General features: G+C 43.6%; 1 protein-coding gene across 2 annotated transcripts in view; it reads right to left on the bottom strand.

The window, feature by feature from the left end:
- ALS2 (alsin Rho guanine nucleotide exchange factor ALS2) overlaps window positions 1-19,289 on the bottom strand; it is a 2,167,716-nt gene that overhangs the window by 778,502 nt on the left and 1,369,925 nt on the right. For both annotated transcript variants that reach the window (XM_044075110.1, XM_044075111.1), the window contains one exon: window positions 130-294. In XM_044075110.1, coding sequence (XP_043931045.1) covers window positions 130-294 — 165 coding nt within the window. The remainder of the gene's footprint in view (window positions 1-129; window positions 295-19,289) is intronic.

The raw sequence follows: 19,289 nt of genomic DNA, 5'->3' as shown, positions 1-19,289 counted from the left end.
ACATCAAAAAATCATGTTCCTGTAGTTCTTTTCTTTGTTTTCTAATGGTGATTACACAATGTTATTAAAAACGTGTACTGTAAGCCTACAGCAATGTAATAAGTACAGAGAAAAGTCACTTTACAGTACCTTGTGATATCATCAAACACACCGTAACCAGTTCTTCTATCCTGCACCCATTGGCCAATGAACATGCTTGGCGAGGACGATGTTAGCTTCCCACTTCGCATCATACCATGCCCGTGACGCATATTATCCTGGAACATACCTTCATACACTTCACCTGTGGAGTAGCTGGAAATGCATCAAAAGTTTAAAAAATACTTTTCATCTGGAGTTAAAAGTTTACCTCTCACTTTAACTCAACTACCATCCCCTCTCCACAGATATTACTTCCAATCTATATTTGAAATTTTCTGTACAACTGCTATCCATTAAAGTCACAATATTTACTTCAACACAGCACTGAAACTGACATGCATGCATGTATGTATGTATGCAAAGCTGATACTATCAATTGGTAGAGGCTGCCTGAACCAAGGAAACAATGAATGCAAATTTCAACATAGTGCTCAGTGATGCTTTTATCAGATCAGAACAGAAAAAGCAAATATGCAGATAGTTCTGTTACTTTGTGAGGATCTACATTTCTGAGCTTCTCAAAGCACAGCTCAACAACAAAACCTTTTTAATTCTATAATCCATCCACCAGTAATAATACCATACGTTTCTACTACTTTCATTAAGTCACATGGATGCCAACTGCAGATCTCTAAGCCACAATTCCGATGCAGCTGCAGATCTGTCGCAGCTCTGATGCCCACGCCAGATCTCTGTCGCAACTCTGATGTCAGCTGCAGAACTCTATGTCACAACTCTGATGCCAGCTGCAGATCTCTTTCACACTGCCAGCTGCAGTTCTGTCACAACTCTGATGTCAACTTCAGATCTCTATGTCACAACTCTGATGCCAGCTGCAGATCTCATTGTCACAAATCTGATGCCATTTGCAGATCTCTTATTTCTTCACACTTAAGTTGCCATCTGCAGGTAATGATCAGCCACAAAAGTACAGTTTTGTGAGTATAAGTGCACATTTAAGAAGGATTACTGTTGTAAAGGGACTCCTCAGAAATTAGCCATAAGCAGATGTTTATCCTTCTTGCTGGACTTCCAGAAGTCATCAAGAGTGGATTCCTTTTCATGCATGGTTAAAGGTGGGAGCAGCCAAAACACTAAGTCCTTTTTTGAAAAGAAAGTTACCAACAAGTATACCCAGTTTGGGAGCAAGTCATGATCCTGGACGCCTGTCTAATAATCCCTGGTGCAGCTAACGTGTTCACAGACTCGCGCGATGAAAAAGATCAGAGGCCTTGGGTTCTCCTGTGGGTCTACATTTGGTCCCAAGGACAACATTCTCAAGGAATGACAACTTCCATCCAACAGGAGAAATAAACAGTAGCAGTGGTGTGGTTGTGGGTTTCCTTTTACTTTCCATTGAATTCTTCTCCATTCCTTCCCTCTTCCAGTTCCAGTGCCACACACAGCAATGCACAAGTTGATACACATAGGGAAAGGTAGGGGGAAAGTACACTGCAAGGATTCTTCTTAAACATCTAACTTCTGCTATTATGGGGAATGCATTCCCACAGCAGTAGCATGCCCACTGCAAGTATCATTGTTGCAGCATGATTCCTTATCCAAGGGAAGAATACTAAACTGTTAGCTATGGCAAACAGGATTGCATGATTATGGCATGCTGTGCAATGCAAAAACGTACCCTGCTGTTGGAATGAACATCTAGCTTGCAGTGTTTGGAAAAAGTGTAGAAAGTACTCCAGATCACACCTTTACAGCAATGGGCAGAAATGGATAAAATGGCCATGTTCTTGGTCTGAACATTCAACTTAATGTTTGGAAAAGGTACATAAAGTAGCTGTGCAGATACCATGGACTAAGCCACTTCTAAACAAAGTTGCCATGGTAGCTCTAGTAGAGTGAGCTCACACTGGCCGCCTCACTACTTTCATAGCAAACAGGAATACAGTTAGGCAGCCACTTTGAAAGTATTTGGATATGGTCATACCTTACCTGCCTGGCATGAAAGATACAGTCAGACAAGTCTGTCTGAAGGAATTTTTGTTGTATAACACCTGAGCTGCCACCACACAGAGTAAGTTCTATATCATCTCTCCTTTGTTCTGCACAACAAATAATGTTGCTGTAAATATTAAAAGAAAGATTTGATCTAAGGCTTATATTTGTCTGTATGAAAGACAATGCAGGTCTCTCTGCACATGAAGACCTGAAGCTCAAAGATCCAATGGCTGAAGTGAGAGCGACCAAAAATAAAGCATTCAAAGATAAAATGAATCAATGCAGGAACACTGAGGTGAAAATGGGCTAAGGATAATTCTTCTACTACAAGGTTAAGATGAAGATGAAATGGTAAAGTCTTTATTTGAGACTAGGGGTGCAACAGCTCTTTCAGAAAATGCTTCGGTGTGGAATGGACAAATAAATGTGAATGTAAGGGGAAGAAGACCATAGCAGAAAAAAGAAAAATTATATACTTACCACAACGTTCCATGTGTGTTGTCCATCTCCACCTTTAATCTCTCTTGTGGGTCAGATCCGACCCATCAGATCCATCTTGGCCTTTTACAAAAGCTTGAGGCCTTCAGCAAAGCTCATAGACATTCTACATTACCCATAATGCAGTGCACGAGCTTCCTCAGATCTTGTTTGCCCATGACAAATAATATCAGATGTAAAGCTGCTCAAAGCTTAAAAGGAAGGTGGTTTCTGAGGCTACAGAGTCCAACGATATCCAATCAGTACTACCCGGTCTCCCAGGAGCATACGCATAAGGTATGGTGGGTGGGTTGTGAGAATAAAGGCAGAGATGGACTACACACATGGAACATTATGGTAAGCACATAAATTCTTTATGTGATGTCAATCTCGTCTTTATTTTCACTTGTGGAACCACGTTCCAAGCTACCTGACTCTTGGGTGGCTCAAGGGAGAATATTCCTCAGGACCATAGAACCAAAGGATGCTCTACTCCTGGAGGCCAAATCTACTTTGTAATGAGTAATAAAGGTATGAGGGCTTGCCCATGTGGCTACAGCACAGATATTGTCCAGAGACAGCCTAGCTTGGAAAGCTGAAGAAGCAGCTACCGCCCTGGTGCCTCCTGGTTTTGACGTCTTTTCAGGCTTGCTAGTTGTTGCTAAAGCACCTACCAAGAGGAGAAAATGCTGAAAGAAGAAAAGGAGCCACTTTTGTGATCTTAAGTATTTTCTTCTGAATTTTTGTTAAGTTTTACTGCTTTGCCGCCTACTTTTTGGCATTTTCCGGCTTGCTAAAGTTTATATCTATAACAGTAACAGTACTTGGAACACATCTAGCGCCTGTTTACTGCATTTCCTGTGTTGCACTTCATTTAAAATCGTTTCATTCTCTAAAAACTGCATTTTACCTGATTTTGGCCTAGCACTCAAGTGTGGGGTCATTTATTGCACTGTTGTGATTATTTTGCTGCTTGTGTATCTCTGCTACCTTTAAACTACAACAAAAAGAAAAAAAAAACAAAAATATCTTGCTTTTACCCACTTTCTGAAAGTTAAGAAAGTTCAGTTACAGATTTGCTGTTCTGAACTGTTTGGAAGTTTCTAGAAGTCCAGTGCTTCCTTGGGCTACAGGGAAGTCTCTGTGTTCACCAGTGGGAGTTGTTAACACTGAACAGCCTGCCTGTCCCTGGAGGAGTGGTTACTAGCTAGAAGCTGCTGTTTTACTGGCCATTTTGGGTCAATTCTAAACTCCTTGATCTTGCTCTCTTAAAACCCTACAACTCTCTTTTTGCGCGGTTTTGCGTAATGAGCAGCGTCGGGCAGCGCCACCTAAACAGGTTTAAACTATTCCAGGCTCCACATAGTCTGCTCTTCACTTTTTCCCTTAGAACTGTTCAAACTCCCCAAGTAATCACTATATTCTCTTTCTAAAGCCCTGCACTTGCTCAGCTCTTATAAGGAAACACTAACTAACTAAAGCACTACACCCTCCTTGACTTCTCATAAGTATTAGACTCCCGAATGGTCCTTCCTGATCAAGTGAAAAATCAGTTCCCTTCCCTAATCTGATCAGTAAAAAAAACAGTTCCCTAATCTAATCTGGAATATCCAAGGGTCAGTTTCAAGGTTACTCTCCAGTCCAGCTGGTGAATCTGGGAATTTTGAGGCAATGTTACAATTGCCTTATGTACACAGACAACCCTCTCCTCCTTCTAAAACACTCTAATACATGTGAGAGATGCAAGTTACACAGCCAAACTGGGGGCAGAGCTCTCTCAACCCAAGACTGGCACAGTCAGTCAGGAGGAAAAGGTAACCACCCACACCACAAATCCAGTCTCACACAGACCTACTGCATCTGCATACCCAACACATAAACACACAAAAACATACTCGGAGGCTCTAAATAAAAATCTGCCTAAACAGCAAAGACCCCCTAAGCAGATATCTAAGCAACAGCCACCCCTCAACAATACCCACAAATAACATATCTCACAAAATCAGTGTGCCTCACAGTCACAGCCCATAAGGCCAAACAACACATCAAATACACTTCTTATAGGGGACTCCATTGTCCAGCACACTGACGTCCCACTCACCACACTGAACAAGGAGAAGGTCACTGTAAGCTGCCTGTCAGGTGCCAGGATCCACCACATAATGCAAGCACTCAGGTCACTCCAAAGCAAGTACAAGTATGACTCCATCACTGTCCATGCTGGTGTGAATGACCTGAGACGTACCTCCCTGGACTACATGAAAAGAGACATACAGGAGCTCTCTGACCATGTAGCCCAGGCAGGTATGTCCCTGACCTTGAGTAGCATCTTGCCCTCACCAAGAATGATGCCACAGTATAAAGACAAAATGATCAGTTTCAACAATTGGCTAAAGTATTGGTGCCATTCAAAGGGGATCCAGTGTCTGTCAGCCTGGGATGATATGCTCGACAAGCCACGTTGCTTCGCTAGGGACGGCTTGCACCTGTCACCCTTAGGCTTTCGTATACTGGCCAAGGCTCTTGCCACCCCCATAGTGCCTTTTTTAGGCAAGGCTCAAAGGACAAACCCACCTCCATAGACAACCCAAAGATAAAAAAACTAAAGGTAATGCTACTCAATGCCAGAAGTCTAAACCTCAAGATGCATGCACTCGAGACTCTCCTCAGTATGGAGAAAATCGATGTCTGTGCAGTAACAGAAACCTGGTTCAAGGCTCCTGAGAGCACCCCAGCACTACCAGGCTATAACTCATACCATGCGTTTCGGCCCCAAAACTCGGACCAAAGCACAAAAGGAGGGGGAGTATCTATATTCATCAAAGATACCTACACCTCCAGGTTAGTGGCACTGCACAAAGCATCGGAAACCATCCATTTGCAACTAACAGCGGGCACAACTGTCTTTCAGTTTGTAGCCTGCTACAGAACACCCTCCCTATTACAGGAACCCCACCCGGCATTCCTGAGAACACTGGAGAATATGAAGGTCGCTCCAAACACTATGTTATTGGGTGACTTCAACTACCCAAACATTGACTGGGAAAACTACTCAAGCCCAAACACCCTCGCCCAACGGTTCCTTGAATTTATAAACTCTAACGCAATGGAACTGGTCACCACTCCCACAAGACCACAAGAGGGAACAACATATTGGACCTGGTCATCACCAACATGGGGACTCTATGTTCCACACCAGAGGTAAACCCCTCATTGGTAAGATCAGACCATAAACAAATTTCCCTGGACATCCATATCCCGTCCCCACCCCCCAGCCAAGGAAATCACTGTAAAGAATTTCTCCAAAGCCAACTTTGCACTTCTCAAGACTGAGGTGGAATCCTTCAAAGCCCCTGGGCCAGAGGATAATACAGCCCAATCCGCAGAATCCTTTACAAATGCATTCTATGAGCACCTGCAGGAATGCATGGATCGTGCTATCCCAAATAAAACCAAGACTCTACTCCAAAAACAGGAGACTGGTCTGGTGGACCCCGGCCATAAATAAGCTATACAACAGAAGGAGGAAGCTACTACATGACAGAGCAAAATCCCAAAAAGGGAAGGCATCTCTGATCAGTATTAGCAAGAAACTTAGATTCCTCATAAAATCATCAAAGGCCAGTTTCGAAAGAAAAATTGCCATAAACACTAAAGATAATCAAAAGGCCTTCTTTAGTTATGTCAGAAACATGGGCAGAAACTCCCATATATGCTCTGAATTGTTGCATAACGGTACAAAATATACTGAACCTACAGACATTACATCCTGGCAGACAGATTCAGCGCAAACTTCTCCCCCCCCCTTCCCCCCCCAAAGGAGCAAACGCCTATCCCAACTGAATGTAACCTCCCTGACATCACAGATGAAAGCTACCCTCTCCAAACAAAAAAACACAGCATCTATGGGACCGGACGGTGTCCCAGGCTGTGTCTTACACGAGCTCCAAGAAGAACTGAACCCTCACATAAAGTCACTGTTCAAACTTAGCCTTACTACAGGATATGTACCCAAAGAATGGCGTACAGCTACAGTGATCCCACTCCACAAAGGTGGTGCCACAATGGACCCCGGAAACTATCGCTCCATAAGCCTGACTAGTCTGGTCTGTAAAGCTATGGAGCGTATTATCATGGAACTCATAAACAAAGACATTGGGAGCCTCTAGACACTGGACCCTACCCAATTCGGCTTTGTTAAGGGCAGATCTTGCCTCTTAAACAGAGTTGATTTCTTTGAAACAGTTACCAAAGCCATAGATGAGGGCAAGGTAGTCCACACAGCCTACCTGGACCTCGCAAAAGCCTTCGCCACAATACCCCACTCGGGCATCATAAATAAGCTTACCAGCTTAAATATCAACCCCTATATCACTAGATGGGTTGCTAATTGGCTCAGAGATAGAACCCACATGGTCAGAATCGCAGGTGCCATGTCCGAATCCATACCAGTTACAAGTGGCGTCCCACAGGGCTCAGTTCTGGGACCTCTCTTGTTCGGTATATACTTCTCTGAGGTTCAGGCTAACACGGGGGGATTATGGCTGACAAAGTTTGCAGATGACTGCAAACTGGGGGCCATAATCGAATCTCCAGCTGACACAAGCATCCTCCAAAAGGGTCTCACAGAGACGGATGCTTGTTGCCAGAACCACGGCCTCAAGCTAAATGCTAAAAAGTGCATAGTCATCCCCTTTGGGGGAAACAAGGTGCCCACAAATTACCACATAGGTGGTAATCCATTAAGTACGGAAGAAGTAATTAGAAATTTGGGGACCAACGTAGATAGTAATCTCTCCTTTGATAATCATGTTGCCAAAGTGGTTAGAAAGACCTTCTATATAGCCCACCTTATCACGAAAGGGTTCGCATCTAGATCAAGAGAGGTCATTGTGCCCCTCTACTCGTCACTCATCAGGCCCATAATTGAATACAATGCCCCTTTTGGGATGCATCTTACCCGACATCTGCAGCAACTGGAGAGACCCCAAAAGTACCTCACCAAGAGGATCATGGGGTACAAACAGATGTCCTATGCAGCTCGACTAAAGAAACTCCAGCTCTACTCAGTTGCTTACCGCCTACTCAGAGGCGATCTATGCCTGACGTACAAAGCCATGTCAAACCCAGGATTAATGGACATGCTCCACCTCAAAAAATCCAAGTCCCTTAGAGCTACACGCTCCAGGGACTTAAACCTCAGCACAAAAATAAATAGGACATGCTGGAGGGACAGATTCATTTCTCAGAGGCTCCCCTCACTCTGGAATAGAATCCTAATTCATGTTAGACATTGCCCCTCGCTGACCCTCTTCAAGCGAAATTTGGACGCGTGGATGGGAAATCACAAATTCACCCCGGGATCTTTCCTGTGTCCCTGCTAGACAGAGGCACAGTAAACTAATCTTAAAAGGGTACCTTCTGTGACCTACTTTACAGAGTCACAGTAGGCTAATCTAATAGGGAGGCGGAAGCCAAATACACTCTGGCTAGGCTTATAAATGCCCTAGGGCAGATAGCCTAGTATCTACTTATGAACCTATGGAATGAGCTTTAACAAGTGCATTAAGAGTCTTGTTTTTGGAATTATAAATAAAGGAAATGCATTCAGAAAGCCATTTGGATAAGATAACCTTAGATACTGGTATGCCTTTCCTAGGGTTACAGTAAGAAACAAACAGCTGGTCTGATTGTCTGATTCTGCAGTTCTATGTAGGTAAAAACATAACTGTCTTTGAACATCCGGTAGATGCAATGAATATTCTCCTTTATTCTGAAACAGTAACTCAATAGACTGACTGAGGTTACTTTCAGATGGGCAGAAAGGAAGAGCTGGTGTGTTAAAAAAAACTCTTGTGTCTTCATGAAATATTAGATGTGGTGACTTGGCAGATAAAGCTTGTAATTCTGAAACTCTCCTTGTTGAGGTAATAGCTATTAAGACGAGCGCCTTCCGAGAAAGATACTTCAAGTCACAGGTGGCAGAAGGTTCAAATGGAGGATAGAAAATATTCGACAAAACAAAATTCAGATCCCAAGGTGGGTAAGAGTCTTAGCATTGCTGTTCCTTTCAAGAAGGATTTTCAAAGCCAGTTTGACATGATTCCCTATCCATTTTCTGCTATTTGAAAGTTTGATATTGCTGCCAACTGAACTACAATAGTAGCTGCAGCAGCACCTTCATTAAAGAGCCAAACAAGAAAATCTAGTATAGGATGAATGGGAGCAGTAACAGGGTCAATGTGATTAGACTTTGCCAATACAACAAACCTCTTCCATTTTCCTTTGTGCAGTTTATATGTCAACTTATGATAAGATACTAAAATGTGTCTTGACAGGAGAGGAAAGAGAAATGAAATCTGGCTATCAGGGGAACTGTTGAAGCCAAGCTGTCAGTTTGAGATTATTTAGATTGGGATGAGCTATTCCGGAAGGGTGAATCAGGTGGTCTGGGACAGGGTACAGAATCCATGGCTTATCCCCAAATTTGTCGAGGCCAGTAGGGGTGCAATTAGGATTATTGCCATTTTCAACAAACTTGCTTTCTGCAGTAACTTGGGAATTTAATGAATTGGTGGAAAGGCATCAAGCCCTGGGGACTAGTCATGAACAAATGCATCCCTTGGGGACTCCCCCGGAGGGGGGATCAGGGCAAAGTAGTTGCTGCATTTGGTACTGGTGGATGAAGCAAAAAGGTTGCAGCAAGACTGGCCCCATTTTTGGGAGATCTCCTCCGCAACTTGTTGATTGAGGGACCACTTGTGAGGCCATAGTATGGCTTTGGTCAATTTGTTGGCTATTATGTTGGATCTCCCCGGAATGTGCATTGCTATCAGAAAGCAGTTGGAAGATGTAGCCCATTGCCAGACCCTCATGGTTTCCTGAAAAAGGGTGTAAGATCTGGGTTCCCCCTTGCTTGTTTGTGTACCAGACCACAGACATGTTGTCTGACTGAATTGCTATCATTCCCAGAGAGAGGGTATCTTGAAATGCTTGCAGTGCAAAAAACACAGCCTTCATTCTCCAGGACATTTTTGTGCAAATGGGCCTTGTGTTGATGCCAGATGCCTTGAACAGTCTTCCCCAGAAAATGTCCACCCCACCCTATTTGGGAAGTGTCCGTGGTCACCACAGCTTGAGGTTGGGGAGGAATAAAGGGATAGCCTTGAGACACCAGGGGAGAGAGAATCCACCACTGAAGAGCCTTTTTTGCATAAATTGGTTATTATGACCTTGTGTGTCATTGGAAGTTCTAGAATTGACAAGTGTGCCAAAAGTAACCATTGAAGAATTTTCATATGAAGATGAGCTAAGGTAATAAGAACAATTGAGGTGGCCATTTTGCCAAGTACTTACAGAACTAATTTGGCAAAAGCTTGTTTCTTTCTGATCAACATTTTTACATAACAGTGAAGTTTGTTCACTCTGCCTTGTGGAAGTTTTGCTGTCATCCTCTGTGCGTCTATTTCTGCTCCTATGAATACCAAGTTCTGACATGGCTCTAGAGCAGATTTTTTATTAATTTATGATAATTCCTAGGGATGAGTAGAGTTGTAGGGTGTAGTCCTCGGCCTGTAGCAGAAGATGCCTCGTCGAGGTGGTTGTGAGCCAGTCGTCGAGATATGGAAACACCCGGAATCCTTGACATCTCAAGTGAGCCGCATCTACTGCCATGCATTTGGTGAATACTCTGGGGGCTGTAGTGAGACCAAAGGGCACAGTTCAAAATTGGAAGTGACTGTCTTCTAGCCAGAAGCACAAGTGCCTTTTGGACTGCCTTTCCATCTGTATATGGTAGTATGCATCCTGAAGGTCTACAGAGCACATCCAATTGTCTTTTTCCAAAAACAGAAGTACTGACTGCAGTGTCACCATCTGGAACTTACTCTTTTTTCACAGATTTGTTTAGAATGCTGAGATCCAAGATGGGTCTCCAGCCCCTTGTTTTCTTTGAAACTGAAAAGAACCTTGAGTAAGTTCAGAATCCACCCTGGTCTGCGGGGACTTTTTGGATGACTCTTTCTCACTGCAACTTTTGAATTTCTAAGGTTGCTTGTTCCTTTTGACTGGGTGGAACATCTGGAACGTTTTTGTTTATAGGAACGGGGAAGGAGATGGGAATGACATAACCTGAATATTATGTTCTGCACCCATCTGTCTTTTGTTATTTTTAGCCAGGTATGAAGGTGCAGAGACAATCGTCCCCTGACTTCCCCCAGAGGCAGACAATTGGACACCCCATCAGGAATGCTGAAAGGGCCTACCAAAGAAAGATTTTCTGGAGCCCTGATTCTGCAGGCTTCCCCTGCCACGAGGGCAGTGTCTTTCATCACTGCCCCCCCCCCCCCTGCCTCTAGAGGAACTTTCACCCTGTGTGTCTTGGAAAGATCTTTGTGATTTTTTTGAAACACCTTTCCACTACACCTCTTTGACCTTTGAGAAAGGGTCTAGTGGGTATGCAAAAACATACTCCAATGGCAGATAAGGTCTTGCCTTCCAGTTTACACCTGGTGAGCATTTCTTTTTACTTTGGGCCCAGAAAAAGAGGAGGCATTAAAAGGGGCGTTAATGAAGGAAGACTTGAAGGGCTCCGTCAAATTGCAAAGGCACATCCAGGCCTGCTTCCTGAAAGAGACACCTGAACCCACTTCCCTTCTCATTCCATCTGCTACATAAGAGATGAGTCTCATGGAGGAGTTTACAACTGAATTGAGAGTGGAGAGCTGAGCGGTTATTTTGTCTGCCACCGCATCAACTACAGCTCCTTGGAGGAAGTCTTTCAGTTCTTTTAACAGGTCCCTCTGTAACCTAATAAAATGTGTCAAGTAATTCAGCAACCATAAGGCAAAGGTTGTTGATGAAAAAACGCGCTTCCCACGCATATCCATTATCCTAGAATCCTTATTCGGAGAATAGATAGTGGAACTGGTCTCAGATAGTTCCTTTGTAGTGGCTGCCACTATGACCATGGCATCAATTGCTACACCTTTAGTAAGGAAAGGCTTGTCCGTAGGAGCAGTGATATTTTTTTGGCCTGCTAGGAGTTGGCTCTATGGAGTCTGGTATCTCCCAGGCCTACAAGAGATTAAATTAATAAGCTCATTGGAAGGAGGGGTCACCCAAGAGGTGGAAGGGTGAGACCCAAAAGGCTTCAGGTATACTGACTCCTCAGCTGAAGGGGTTGTGTACTGCCAGTCACCTCTCTGTTTTAACATTTCCAGGATGTTTCCGAAGGAGACATCTTCAGAAAGTGACCATGGGGACCCTTCTGTGTCATCGAAGTCAGTATTAAATGTGACAGACTCTTCTGGGGAGTCAAGATGTTTTATCTTGCAAGTCTTCTTCCCTCAGTGGGGTAATCTGGGGAAGTTTCAAAAGGGGGAGTCCCTTGCTGGATGTCCTGAGGCCCAGGGTCTCTGTGGTCCTGTGGAGGGGGTACATGAGAAAGCAAAGTCACTGGCCCAGTACTGGAAGAAAGATTCTGGATAGACTGTATGTGAGACTGGGATGTAGTCATTATCCTCCTCATAACCTCAAGGGCACTTTGTCTCTGAACTGAAAAACACCCCAGACCCCACAAAAAGGTTGTCGGACCTGAGGGAATCTCTGGCACAAATGACAGAAGGTCAGAGGCAAAGGTAGGATCCAAACTCCCCTGCACCAAAGTTCCTAGAGGCAGAGTGGGATCCAGTGAGATCCGTACCGTCACTCCGAGCCCGACTCGGGAATGTCAGCTCTTGGAGGTCTCCTGCTCCAACTGTTCCACTCAAGGCAGACGTAGGATCTGAGGAAGACACCAGTTGGACATCCAAATCTGTGTCCAAAACCAGGAGATGGATAAGAGGAAGAGTAGGTGCCAATGGGGAGAACTTTGTCAGAACTGATGCCTTTGGGCTTGGATCCAGCAAAAATTTGGCCAAGATCGGTGTCTTCAGAAGCCTATGCACTACCCTATCCACATCTTCATCAGACAAACGCCTGGTAGACTGGGTAGAAAGACCTGGACTTAGTCAAAAAAGGAGATAGAAGCCAAGAAGGTATTGGCTCCAATGATGGAGAATGGCTCTGATATCTAAATTCAGTAGGAGCTGAAGAGGTCAGAACCGAAGGCTCAAGTTGCTCCAAACACCTCTCAGATCCGATAGAGGCTGGCTGCTCTGAAGAATCTGTAGGAACAGACAGCTTAAGAACTTTTTGTTTCAGCTCTGAAGAAGACTTTGAAGTTGAGGAAGGCCATTTTTGTGACTTGTCAAATTTCTCAGGCTTAGATGATTTTGTGGACTTTGGAAAAATAGCCTTAGAAAAAAAGGAGTTTTAAGCAAACATTTTAAGATGAACTTATTTTTATGCTCCATAAGAGCCCTTGATTAAACCCATGACAAACGGAGCATGACTCTTGTAGATGAAAAGGCCCCAAACAGACACAAAGTGTGTGTATCACTTAGGGGAATCTTCCTTCAACACTGTTCACATTTCTTAAACCCCAAGGGTTTTCCTTCCTGTTTTTGAGACATAACTTTAAAGATTTAAGTAGGTATAGTAAAGTAAACAAGGTACACTAGTTAAGGAAAAAAAAAGACAAACACATACAAAGGAATGTCCCCTAACTTAAACGGACATTAAAGAAGTTGAAGAAAGTATTATTTTATTTTTTTAACTACGGAAAAGAACATTCTCTAATTTAAACAGACGTTAAAAAGGGCAAATGGAGAGAACATTCAAGCTATAAATGTCCTCTAATTTAAACGGATTTAACAGGGTTAAGAAATTTGTTAAATTAAATGCTACAGAAAAATTTAAGCAAGAAAAATAGAAATAGTATAAAATAACTTAGCCCAGAGATTGCTGAGAGAACCACATCTTTCACTGAGCGGCAAACGAGATCCGAGGAAGTTAGGGAACTGCATTATGGGTAAGGTAGTATGCCCATGAGCTTTTCTGAAGGCCTTGAGCTTTTGTAAAAGGCTGAGATGGAGCCAAAGGATTGCATCCGACCCTCAAGTGAGAATAAAGGCGAGATTGACAACATCACATTGTATCTTAAACAAAGGGAAAGAACAAGCCACTGTGGAAGAATTCAATTAAATGCTGTAAAACAGATAATGATCTAGCCTTTACTGACAGAATATTTCTAGAACTATACCACAAAGAAAATTTTCACAGTGGAGAGCTATTTTATACTGCAAGGTTCCTGGTCCGCTGCATGGCACACACAACATCTTCTGAGAACTGCTTTTTTTATCAGGTTTATCTGCATTCCCTTAACTTGAATGTCTTCTTGGACTGGTCCTACTGAGTTTCAGTGTTTGAGGCATACAATATTATTTTTCTCTCAAGCAGATTTGCTTCATATCTTCACCTACTGCTATACGAGTCATAAGTTTAACTTTAGTGAACATTAATATTAAATAGAATTGTACAAACATTCCGTACATAGCATTATTATGCATTTGTCCAGGATTATTTAAAAAGGTTTAAAATCAGTAAAGAGACAATTCAAACATTTTCAAAAGAGCTTCTTTAACCGGGCAGCATATGGCATCTGTTTGAGCCCTTTGATCTTCTTGGTGAGGTACTTTTGGGGTCTTTCCAGTTGCTGCAGGTGTCTGGTAAGGTACATCCCAAAAGGGGCATTGTACTCAATTATGGGCCTGAAGAGGGGTGAGTAAAGAGGCACAATGACCTCCCCTGATCTAGATGTGAATCCCTTCATGATTAGGTGGGCTATATAAAATGTTTTTCTAACCACTTTGGCTATGTGGTTGTCAAATGAGAGATTGCTATCAACTTGGGTCCCCAGGTCCCTAATTACTTCTTCTGTACTTAATGGATTACCACCTATGTGGTAATTTGTGGGCACTTTGTTGTTGCCAAAGGGGGTGACTATACACTTTTTGGCATTTAGCTTGAGGCCATGGCTCTGGCACCAGTTGTCTGTTTCTATGAGGCCCTTTTGGAGGATGCTTGTGTCGGCTGGAGAGTCGATTATGGCGCCCAGTTTGCAGTCATCTGCGAACTTGGTCAGCCACAGTCCTTCCGTGTTGGCCTGTACCTCCGAGAAATATATACCGAACAAGAGAGGTCCCAGGACTGAGCCTTGTGGGACATCACTTGTAACTGGTTTGGAGTCTGACATGGCTCCAGCAATTCTAACCATGTGGGTTCTGTCCTTGAGCCAGTTTGAAATCCATCTAGTGACATAGGGGTTTATATTTAAGCTGGTGAGCTTATCTATAATGCCCGAGTGGGGTATTGTATCGAAGGCTTTTGCGAGGTTCAGGTAGGCTGTGTGGACCACCTTCTCCTCGTCAATGGCCTTGGTGACTGTTTCAAAGAAATCAACCAGGTTTAAGAGGCAGGATCTGCTCTTAACAAAGCCAAACTGGGTAGGATCCAGTGTCTGTAGGTCCCCAATATCTTTATTTATGAGGTCCATGATGATCCTTTCCATAGCTTTGCAGACCAAGCTAGTCAGGCTTATGGGGCGATAGTTTCCAGGATCCGTTGAGGCACCACCTTTATGGAGAGGGACCACTGTTGCTGTATGCCACTCTTTGGGCACATATCCTGTAGTAAGGCTGAGATTGAACAATAGTTTTATGTTTGGGTTTAGCTCTTCTTGGAGTTCATGTAGGACGCAGCCCGGGACACCGTCTGGTCCCATTGGTGCTGTTTTTTTGCTTTGGAGAGGGCGGCTCTTACCTGAGCATCTGAGATGTCAAGGGGGCAGCACTCTGCTGGGATAGTTATTTTCCCTTTGGTGGGAGGGGAGAAGTTTGCGCTGAACCTGTCAGCTAGGATGTTGGCAATGTCTGTGGGTTCAGTGTATTTTTTGTCATTTTGGACTAATTCTGAGCATATCTGGGAATTACCACCCAGGTTCCTAACATAAGTAAAGAAAGCCTTGTGATTATCCTTAGTGTCCTGTGCAATTTTTCTCTCGAAGCTGGTCTTAGACAAGTTTATGAGTGCCCGTAGTTTTTTGCTAATACTGATCAGTGATGCCTTCCCTTTTTGGGATTTTGCTCTAGCATTTAGTAGCTTCCTCCTATTGTATAGTTTGTTTATGGCTGGGGTCCACCAGACAGGACGTCTGCCTTTGGAGGATTGGGTCTTGGTTTTATTTGGGATCGCATGATCCATGCATTCCTGAAGGTGTTCATAGAATGTGTTTATAAAGGATTCTGTGGTCTGGGCTGTATTTTCCACAGGCCCGGGGGCTTTGAAGGATTCCACCTCGGTTTTGAGGAGTGTGAAATTTGCTTTAGAGAAGTTTTTCACTGTGGTTTTCTGGGCAGGGGGTGGGGTCGGGATGTGAATATCCAGTGAGATTAGTTTATGGTCTGATCTTACCAGTGAGGGATACACTTCTGGTCTGCAGCATAGAGTCCCCATGTTGGTGATGATCAGGTCCAGTATGTTTTCTCCTCTTGTGGGAGTGGTAACAAGTTGTTCCATAGCATTTGAGTTTATAAATTCTAGGAACCTTTGGGCTAGGGTGTTGGAGCTAGAGTAATGCTCCCAGTCTATGTTTGGGTAGTTGAAGTCACCCAATATAATGGTGTTTGGAGAGACCTTCATATTTTCCAGTGTTCTCAGGAAGTGCCGAGTGGGGTTCCTGGGTTTGGGGGGGTGGTCTGTAGCAGGCTATAAACTGGAAGGCAGTTTTACCCACTGTTAGTTGCACATGGATAGTCTCTGATGCTTCGTGCTTTGCCACCAAACTGGAGGTGTGGGTATCTTTGATGAATATCGATACTCCCCCCTCCTTTTGTGGTTCGGTCCAAGGTTTGGGGCCGGAAAGCATGGTATGAGGTATAACCTGGTAGTGCTGCGGTGCTCTCGGGAGCCCTGAACCAGGTTTCTGTTACTGCACAGATATCGATGTTCTCCATGCTAAGGAGAGTTTTGAGTGCGTGCATCTTGAGGTTTAGACTTCTGGCATTGAGTAGCATTACTCTTAGTTTCTTATCCCTTGTAATACCTATGGAGGTGGGTTTGTCTTCTGAGCCTTGCCTAAAAAAGGCACTATGGGGGTAGCAAGAGCCTTTGCCAATATCCGAAAGCCCAGGGTGACAGGTGCAAGCCGTCCCTAGCGAAGCATCGTGGCTTGTCGAGCATATCATCCCAAGCTGACAGGCATTGGATCCCCTTTGAATGACACCAGTACTTAAGCCAATTGTTGAAATTGATCATCTTGTCTTCATATTGTGGCATCATTCTTGGTGAGGGTAAGATGCTACTCAAGGTCAGGGTCATACCGGCCTGGGCTACATGCTCAGAGAGCTCCTTTATGTCTCTTTTCATGTAGTCCAGGGAGGTACGTCTCAGGTCATTCACACCAGCATGGACAATGACTGAGTTATATTTGTACTTGCCTTGGAGTGACCTGAGTGCTTGTGTTATGTGGCGGATCCTAGCGCCTGACAGGCTGCTCACCGTGACCCTCTCCTTGTTCAGCCTGGTGAGCGGGACGTCAGTGTGCCTGATGATAGAGTCACCTATTACAAGTGTATCAGGTGTGTTGTTTAGTCTTAAGGGTTGTGACTGTTCGGCACACTGGCTTTGTGAGATATGTGTTGCACGTGTTTTGTTTTGGGGTAGCGGTTGCTTGGGTGTCTGCTTTGGAGGTCTCTGCTGCTTAGGCAGATCTTTATTTAGAGCCTCCGAGTATGTTTTTGTGTGATTATGTGTTTGGTTTGCTCTCGTGGTAGGTCTATGCGAGACTGGAATTGTAGTGAGTGTGGTTTCCTTCTCCTCCTGACTGGTTATGCCAGTACTGAGTTGAGAGTGCTTAGCCTCCAGTTTGGCTATATGGTTGCATCTTTCACATGTGTTGGAATTTGTTGGGAGGAGGAGAGGGTTGTCTGTGTACATGAGGCAGTTGTAACATTGCCTCAAGATTCCCAGATTCACCAGCTGGACCGGAGAGGAGATTGACAACTGACCTTTGGACATGCTAGAATAATATTGGGAATTCCTTAATAATTGAAAACAAGGGCCAGTGGGGTTGAGGGTGTAGTGCTTTTAATTTTTTAGTGCTGACTTATATAATTGCTTTAGTGAGCAAGTGCCAGGTAACTTAAGTGCAATGTGTTACAGGTAACTTAAATGCATAAACGACAAACAGTAACTTTCTTGGAATTCTCAATTCAAAAATAAACATTACGCAGATAATATTTTTATATGATCACATTTTTGGGGAAACAAGGTTCAGTTTGTAGAGATCTTGCTTGATGTAGAAACAGACAATTTCTTTACTGCTTCAGCTTTTATAACATACACTGAATCTCATGTTACAGTAATAACCACTTTTTGTTTTTAACACCTTTATTAAAATCATTTAATATACAGGCTCAAATATATTAATTAAAAACAATTCACATTAACATTTTTCACATTTGTATATTATACATTCCATATTTTTTTCTTTCTAACAATTATTCAGTCAACATTACATACATTTATCAATTCCTTTCTTCTGCATGTACTGGTTCATAGGTAGGTACTAGGTTATCGGCCCTGGGGCCTATACAAGCCCAGCCAAAAAGGTACCCTGGCTTTTGCCACCCAAGAAAATTTTTTCCTGTGCCACTGTTAAGCAGAGCCACAGAGGTGATCCCCAGGGTGAATTTCCTATTTCCCATCCAATCATCAAGATTCTTCTTGAAGAGTGCTAATGAGGAGCTTTGTTTGATATAGATAGGTAGTTTATTCCAAAGTATGGGAAGTCTCTGGGAGAGGAATCTATCCCTCTGGCATGTTCTGTTTATTGTGGTGACAAGGTTTACATCCCTAGAGCGTGTAGCTCGGAGGGATTGGGATTTCTTTAAGTGGAGCATGTCCAACAGCTCTGGGTTTGACATAGCTTTGTATGTTAGGCAGAGATCACCTCTGAGTAGGCGATATGCGACAGAGTAAAGCTGGAGTTTTTGAGACGGTCTGCGTAGGGCATCTGTTTGAGGCCAGTAATCCTCTTTGTGAGGTATTTTTGCTGCCTTTCCAGTTGTTGTAGATGTCTTGTGAGGTACATACCAAAAGGGGCATTGTACTCTATAATGGGTCTAATGAGTGATGAGTACAGGGGAACAATGACCTCTTTTTTTCTGGATGAGAAACCTTCTGTGATGAGGTGTGCCACATAGGATTTCCTGTCTACTGTGTCGATGTGATTATCAAAGGAGAGACTACTGTCCACCTGTCTCCCAAGGTCTCATCATACTTTCGGTGTTAAGTGTACTACCGCCTATGTTGTAGTTCATGGGTACAGAGTTTTTACCAAAGGGGATGACAATGCACTTTTTGGCATTGAGCTTGAGGTCATGGCTTTGACACCAGGCATCTGTCTCAGTAAGGCCCTTTTGTAGGATGTCCACATCATTAGGAGTTTCGATTATGACTCCTAGTTTGCAGTCATCTGCGAACTTCGTTAGCCAAAGACCTTCTGTGTTAGCCTGTACTTCAGAGAAGTAGATACCAAACAGGAGAGGACCCAGGACTGAACCCTGTGGTATTCCACTTGTCACTGGTCTGAAGTCGGATGTGGAGTCTGCTACTTTCAAAGTATGGGTTCTGTCAGTGAGCCAGTTGGCAACCAATCTTGTGACATAGGGATTTATACCTAGTTTTGTGAGTTTATCTATAATTCCGGAGTGGGGGATGGTGTCAAAAGCCTTGGCAAGATTTAGATAGGCTGTGTGAACCACCTTACCCTT

Source organism: Protopterus annectens, chromosome 6.part0, assembly GCF_019279795.1.
Source record: "Protopterus annectens isolate FY-2018-M chromosome 6.part0, PAN1.0, whole genome shotgun sequence".
In the NCBI taxonomy this organism is placed as follows: domain Eukaryota; kingdom Metazoa; phylum Chordata; order Ceratodontiformes; family Protopteridae; genus Protopterus; species Protopterus annectens.
This window is presented reverse-complemented; position numbering and strand designations above follow the sequence as displayed.